Source organism: Grammomys surdaster, unplaced genomic scaffold (assembly GCF_004785775.1).
Source record: "Grammomys surdaster isolate TR1022 unplaced genomic scaffold, NIH_TR_1.0 267, whole genome shotgun sequence".
In the NCBI taxonomy this organism is placed as follows: domain Eukaryota; kingdom Metazoa; phylum Chordata; class Mammalia; order Rodentia; family Muridae; genus Grammomys; species Grammomys surdaster.
This window is the reverse complement of record NW_021604708.1, coordinates 4021899-4029999: the sequence shown is the minus strand read 5'-3', so window position 1 is coordinate 4029999 and position 8101 is coordinate 4021899. Positions and strand designations below refer to the sequence as shown.

General features: G+C 39.4%; 1 protein-coding gene across 1 annotated transcript; it reads left to right on the top strand.

The window, feature by feature from the left end:
* Positions 1 to 6994: 6994 nt before the first annotated feature.
* On the top strand, positions 6995 to 8039 carry LOC114628304 (putative vomeronasal receptor-like protein 4). Its single transcript, XM_028776269.1, has 2 exons — positions 6995 to 7064; positions 7096 to 8039. Exon 2 carries the CDS (start codon positions 7101 to 7103, stop codon positions 8037 to 8039), a length of 939 nt encoding a protein of 312 aa, XP_028632102.1. The 5' UTR covers positions 6995 to 7064; positions 7096 to 7100.
* The last annotated feature ends 62 nt before the right edge of the window (positions 8040 to 8101 follow it).

Here is an 8101-nt window from a genome sequence, read left to right as displayed (position 1 = left end):
CCAGATCAGATGTCAAAGCTGCACAGTGTTCTCATTCTCATGACCTGTTTCCTTATCAAGTAAGTTTCACTTCATCCTCTTACATGAGTTCTAACTGTTCACCATGGCTATCCTATTTTGTAATGCTTCTCCATTTTGGCCAAACTGTGACAATTCCTATAGTCAAGTTCTAGAAATAGAGTAGATTATTTTTCTATGTTCTTGTGTACCTTCTCTATGAATCCTCAGTAATGACTAACCCTGCTTCACCCTAGCAAAAGCCAATTGAAACAACAACATCAAAAAAAAAAAAAAAGGAAAGAAAGAAAGAATGAAAGAAAGAAAGAAAGAAAGGAAGAAAGAAAGGAAGGAAGGAAGGAGGAAATAGAGGGAAGAAAGGAAGAGAGAATGAAAGTAAGTAAGAAAGAAAACTTTTCAGTCTCTTTCCCATCTCTCTTTGTATAAAAAGTCTAATCAGAGTCTTCATACGCTTTATGGGCCTGATCTCTCTTCAGAGTCCCTGCATGCTGCTGTCTGCGCCTAGTGTTAATAATGCTTCTGATAAACATCTAACCATGAAAAGATAATCCACCTCAGTGTCATCCTTTAGCTCTTAAACCTAAAACATGTCACTACCTTGATACACACTTCTACAACACTGAATGTTAGATATTTCTAAACCGTGGCTCTGCTGTTCTCAGCCCCTTTGTCTTGATCAGCAAGGATGTCGATAAAGGATGAAGGGCACACTGACAAATGCATTAGTTACTGTTTATACCTGTTCCTTTGTGAACTAAAAGTATGTATAGAATAAATTGCAATTCCCTAACGTTCCAGCATAGTCATTGAGGTAATCAAGCCCTTTAAAAATTGCTTTGCATTGTTATTTTTTTACAGTTGATCCTTGACAATGAAAGACCTACTTGAGGGGTCTAGAAAGATGAAAGTACAAATACCCACCACCCTCTGCACTGTGCTCATCATGTGGCTTTGGATCTCTTGCTTACTTGGGAAAAAGACTGGAGATGACCACATTGTCAGGAAGCTAGACATAAATAAATAAATAAATAAATAAATAAATAAATAAATAAATACTAATGATTGTCCACATTCATATCCCCTGAGTGTACTTCCACGGTTATCAGGTCAAGGAAGTTCTCAGCACCTTCTATTTGCCATGGGCTCTCCCTGGAGTCATAAGCATGAGACCAACAGGGAAAGAGGTGTCAGGATGCAACTGTCCTGGAGGGAGAGCAGATATTCTAAAGAGAGACATTGTTCCCTCCTTTTCATAATCAGAGTATTGAATCAATAAATGCAAAGATTAATATTTGCCCATGAGTCAGTTCTATCCCTGAGGAGGAGTCAGGCTGAAGTCCTACTGTCAGAGGAGAAACTTGCCTTCCCAGAGAGCAAGCACTGATGACACCAGAACTTTCCTAGATACTCTTTCTGTTATAAAATTGTAACCTTGCTACAGAGAAGTGGGGAGAGAGTCTTTTTTTCCCCTGGATTTGTCAAACCATAAATAAATCCATTTGCTTTGTCAGCTTGTTTCCTAGTTTCCTTAAGGAAGCAGCGGCTTTAATGAAATCTTTTGAAGTTTTTCATGTGTGTATAGGTTTCAAACATATGTGTAGGTTTTGAATGTGTGTGTGTGCATGCACACACTCACACTCAAGTGTGTTTTCAAGCAGGTAAGCACATGTGTATGTAAGGTGGTGTACGTGCACATTTGTGCTTATCTGCATGCATAAGACTGAAGTGAATATCAGGAATTATCCTTCATCTTCCACAATATTGATGCAGAATATTTCAGTCAGACAAAGCATAGCAAAATGGCTAATCTTACTACCAAACTTGAAACAATAGCCTATCTCTGCCTTCTGAGGCTGGAATTACAGTGAAGTGGCCACTCCATCAGGCATTTAACTGAGGTAGCACTCACACTTGGTAGCAAGCCACTTTAACCACTGAGCCATCTCTTCAGCCAGGGTTTGTTCATCTTAAATGCCACTGTGCTACAAGAGAATATCCTTTATATGAGGTCAGCTTTTGGGACAAATAAGAGGTTACCAGGGACTCTTTAGTATGTTTTCTGTCTGTGGGAGATCACTTTTCTCTACAGACCTCTTCCTGGATGGAAACTACATGAAGGTCTCTCTTACATATTTATTTTTGTCTTTTATTGAGTAACCTAGTCAGAGAAGTACGAGACTCGTGCAGTCCCTGTGGATGCTCCTAAAGTCATTGTGAACTCATGCAAGCTTTCCTCAGATTGATTTAGAGATTCTCTTTTCCTTGGTGTCCTCCATTTCTTCTGGCTCTAGTGCTCTTTTCACATTCTCCTCTTTGGGGTTCCCTGAGCTCTGAGGGAAGGTATTTGATGGGGATATCCAATTTAGGGCTGATTGCTTCAGGGCCTCACTCTCTGCTTAATATCTGGCCATGGGACTTTCTATGGAAGCTTCTGTGCTAAAAGCTGAGCAAGGCAATGATCTGTGAGTACAGTAGAATATCATTAGGAGTCATTTTTATCACTTACTCTTCATTCCATTTCTGCAATGTTGTGAGCAAGAAAGAAATCCCATACAGCCACTTAATTGTATGTTTATTCTTAGACAATAATCTTGATGACTCAGAGCCTTGAGCTAAGAGAGATCTTACCTAATTATAGTGATATAGAAATCTTATTCTCCAGTTGGCTGCTTTTGTGAAGCAACCTTTTCAACTTTTTATATTTGCATACATTCATTGTTTTTAGAGTTATTAAGCTCTACCCTCTGTCCTTGGGTTATTGAGTCTCAGGTTCTTGGTTACCATTATAGATTAAAAGTTTGTGGCTCTCTTGGTGTTTATGTTTTTCTTCTGAGAGGATGCAGAGTAGCTTCCTAGACCAAATACATTAAAACAGAGGGACGAAGGAATTCAATGAGTTCTGTAGGTATTGTCTTCTGCAAGGAGGACTTGCTTTCAGTTTCTGAAGCAACCTATAGTCTTGGGAACTGTATGGGACATTTGGAGATTTCCATAAGGCCCTTTGTGCCAACCAGTCTCATTTTTAAATTTCTATTTATTTCCTATACAAGGTACAATTGAGTTTCCCTCCACCCAGATTTCCACATTTAACAGAGGCTATGAACATCCTAGCTTCCTCAAAACTTACGTTTCGTTTGTAGCAGAAGCATTTCCAATGGCTACTATGTGTCAGCTTCACCCACATATGTGGAGACACCATCATGCATAGAAGAGAAAGAAGCCAGTGACCTCAAACTAATCTCCCCAGGAAACCTAGTAGTGCCTTCTCCTCAAGAACAAGATGATGATGTCAACACCTCTAAGCTCAGCCCTGCATACACATTTATTTTGTCATTTTGCATCTGCAATAGGAAGGGCCTCCTAGGAGCTAAAATGAAAAGTATCGGGAAGTCTTGAGCACATATAAGTTTTAGAAATGATTTTGAAGGTTTGTGATAAGTAAGGATTGTCAGGGACACAGTCATATTTCCAGTCCCATAAGATACTTAGTCTGCAGGTTTGACACAATCAATTACAGCAAAACCCTTCATTACTGACGGATATAGGTAGAACAATGGACTCTAAACTTGCTCTGCTCCATGTTTGGGATTTGCACAGGAAGTAGGATCCTAGGGTTCTGAGAACCATTTATTATATTTCTGTTTAGCAAAGCATTTAAGAAAGAGAAGAAAGAGACTTGGTCTGTATGTCGAAACCCAGTGCCCTGTCAGGTAACAGGCTGCCACTTTGGCTCATCTACCAGTTAGGAGATACAGGAAGCTAAGTACACAGCAACTTGGTTAGTAATTAATTTTCTCACCTCACATCCTTCCTTTCAAAATAATTAAATGCTAATTAAGCTGGAAATAACTTCAGAGCAAAACAGATGTTGTAATTGTGGGAGAGAGGGAAGCTGTACTTCAGGGACTAAGGCCCTGCAGTGGCCTTCCTTACCTCTGACACTGTGACAACATGAAACCTGAAGTCTGGAGTACCTGATGGCAGCCAAGAGCCCCACAGATCTAGACAGTACAAATATGACCTGGCAAGTGTCATCTTCCCAGAGCTGTTCCAGAGCCTGACTGCACCACAGAGGTCCAGGTGAGTACATGGAGGTGAGACCTTAGATCCCCTCAGCTGTGCCATGGAGAGATCCATTAAGCTGAAGTCTCAGACAGGGAGTAGTTGAGAGACTCTGTGAGCCTTGCACCCTCCACTTTCCTTCTGGCCCTGAAAAGGCTGATCCTTGGGTCCAAAAAGATCATAGGAGATGAACTCCTCAAGATATAGAAATGGGACAGAAATGCTGAGGGATTGCTAGTCATCCTCAGACTAGTGTCATGACAGAGCTCTGAGTGGGTCTTTGCCTAAGGTTATCTTTTAAAAAAAAAAGGAGTCAATAAGATACAGAAGATTTTCAAATGTCTATAAAAAATTGAGACAATAATAATTCACTCATGTAATGCCAGCACTAGAGAGTCTGAGGGAAGACAATTATCTTCAAGGCTACTCTGGTTTACTTAGGGAGACTGCTGCTCAAAACTAACAAGATGAAACAAACAAACCCCCAAACAAAAACAAATTCTCTCCTTTTTCTTTGCTTCCATGTTTGTCAGCATTGTGCCTTAACAGTGTGACTAATGTTTATAAAGCTTATATTTTTCTCTTTTGATATTTTAAAGTTTAATGTTTATATATTTCTACTTTTGAAGTATTGATACATGTTTTCTTTTACAATAAATTTGTAACTCTCTTTTTTTAAGATTTATTTATTTATTTTATTCATGAGTACACTGTAGCTGTCTTCAGACACACCAGAAGAGGGCATCCAATCTCATTACGGATGGTTGTGAGCCACCATGTGGTTGCTGGGATTTGAACTCAGGACATCTGGAAGAGTAGTCAGTGCTCTTAATCACTGAGCCATCTCTCCAGGCTCAAATTTGTAACTCTTAAATGGAAAGTTTTCCTTCTATGTCCATCCTTAAAAATCTCTCAATGCTACCACATGATATTATAACTAGCTATATCAACTTTAGTCATTGTATGCCTGCTGGCTATGTGGAAGTATAAACTATTAAGTGTAACACTTATGGTTACCATGTTGAGAATTCCTGCTATAAAGGATTCAGGCTGTGACCCAGTACAGCCTGAATCAATTCATGTTAACTTTATCCTAGTGCTAAGCAGCAAAGAGCAAAAAATCTGTTTTGTTCTTGATCATTTAATTTTTAGAAAAGCAGTTTGGATGGATATAGCCTGCCTAAGGCTCTTGGGGCTTAGACACATTACAGGCTCATCTGTCTATCTACACAAAGTCTATCCTGTATTTTAATTTAATTTTATATAGCATTTTCCAAGATAATGCTGAAGATGAGTTACCTCGACCTCCCTCTACAGTCCATGTCAGTGAGACAGGAATCACTTAACAAAAGATCAGAATCTGGTGTCAAATACAGTTTAAAGTGTCAAAATAAGAATAGAGGACTAGAAAAGTAGGAATCCCCAGGAAAGCAAGCATTAAACAATCAGAAAATGTTAATAGTTTTCATCAGGATTTGAGGTGAATTGATATCAGGGATTGTTACAGATTCTAATCTTTGAACATTTAACACTTATAAATATGTTAACTAAGGCTGATGAGCTTGCTACTAATGTCTGAAGCATATTTTATTATATGTAGATATGTAGGATGGTACTGTGATTTCTAGGATATACTGATACATGTGATAATTACCTCTTTGTCAGAGGAGCAGTTGAAAGGAAGCAATTGACATTTCTAGTCAGGAGGTTATCTGGACCCAAACCTGGGCACAAAGCTGAATTAATGCAGGTTATGTGTGCTATCATCAGGACATAGACATTTAAAGTAACTGTGTGAGCTTAGCAGGAAGGAGAGCATGGAACAACCTACTGTGCTGCATGCAGCCATATTGAGAACTACAAAATTGGACTCATCCCATGGCAGCACCTAACACCTCATTAATTCTGTCTCCCGTCTACTTAGTCATCATCCCCTGGTCCAGAGCTGTTCCTTGCTCCCTTTGATCCCCTGATCACTCACTTGGGTCACAGATTCCCTGAAACCATCCACTGGGATCATAGCTCTGCTACCCTCTCTCCTAGAAAGCACCTAAGGTTCTGCCAGACACCTTCACTGGTTGCAACCTGGCACTTACATGATATTTTCACACAACAGTCTTTTCCAGGACATCTTTTGATGACTCAGCTTTAACTATTGGGCCCTGTCTGGATAAGTTATTCAATATAAATTGATATTGAGGACTACCTTAAAAAATATCTAGTGAACTCTTACATAGGATGAAATAATAGAATGTTTAATATAAAAGCTTTAAAAATAAGATGTAGAAATTGAAGTTATAAAGCTTTAAATTAAAATGATATAGAAATAGTTATACTAATCAAGAAGAAAATAAGAAAAGAATATAGGATGAAGGAGACAGTGTAAAAGGTAAGGTTACCAGATCTGAGAGATGCTACAGGTACACAGGATTTCCCAGTGTCTGTGGGTAATGTGGAGAAAACAGACAGGGTCAGGATGAGCCTTGGGCTTTGGAAATTAGGTGGGGAAATATGATGAACTAGAATGAGGAACAGAAGAAGAAATTTCATTTAGAGAAACTTGGTATTCAATTTAGCTATGATGAGAGCTTACAAGGATAATCCATGCATGCAGACAGACAGACCCATGGACACACACACACACACACACACACACACACACTTGCCCCCCCAAACATAAAGAGAGACTGAGAGAGAGAGAAAGAGAGAGAGACAGAGAGAGGAACAAGTCAATTTTTATAGTGTACAACTAAAAAAAAATTCTCCTTTAAAATTTTAGATTTGAATACCAGTTACCAAACTCATCTGTCTGAGCACACACAATATTCTAGAGTCTCCAGGGAAAGAAGGAGTTTAAGGGACCTCTTCTGCAACATTACGTGTGTCCACCACTGTATCTTGCATGCCAGAAAATGTTATTATGTAAAATGTACTGTTTAGATCCAAGTCTAGCATTACTGACGCTTTCTTGAAAAAGTCTTTACGTCTTAGACACAAATTTTTCAACCTAGTAAGTAGAAATGGGTTTACAGTTTATTAAGGAAACAATTTTTCTCTTCATGACTATGATTGGCATCCTGGGAAATATTTCTGTTTCTGTGAATTATTTGTTCAGTTTATTAGAAGGTGCTGAGAAGAAACCCGTACACCTCATTCTCATCCACTTGGCTTTTATAAACATCCTAATCCTTCTTGCAAAAGGATTTCGAAAGACAATAACAGCTTTTGGTTTAAAAAACTTCCTGGATGACATAGGCTGTAAGATCATTGTGTACCTGGAGAGGGTGGCCTGTGGCCTCTCCCTCTGCACCAGCAGTCTCCTCACTGTGGTCCAGGCCATCATCATCAGTCCCAGAGCATCTGGGTGGAGCAGGCTCAGGCCAAAGTCTGCATGGCACATCCTTCCATTCTTCTCATTCTTTTGGATACTCAATGCTTTAATAAGTGTGAACCTAATCCACTCCATGAAAAGTACAGATCTGAATATGTCACAGCTTAGGAATGGCTACAACTATTGTTATTTTGTGCTAGAAAGCCAGGAAATAAAATGGATTTTTCTCATCCTCATGGTCCTGAGAGATGCAGTGTTTCAGGGTGCCATGGGAGGGGCCAGTGGCTACATGGTATTTCTTCTCTACAAGCACCACCAGAATGTCCTCTACCTTCAGAACTCCAAGCTTCTCTACAGAACTCCCCCTGAGCTGAGAGCTGCTAAAAGTGTCCTCCTTCTGATGCTCTGTTTTGTTTTCTTCTACTGGACAGATTGTGCCTTTTCTCTATTTCTAAGTCTCTCTTTAGGGGATTATTCATTGATGATAAATATTCATGAATTTCTGACCCTTGGTTATGTGATTTTCAGCCCCCTTATTCTGATTCACAGGGACGGGCTTCTGGCTGAATGCTGGCATGCTCAGTGGGAGACATTGAGAAAATGTGTCTCTCATCTACATGTTCAATAAACAAGAACGAACTCACATTTCTGCAATGTTGTGAGCAAGAAAGAAATCCCATACAGCCACTT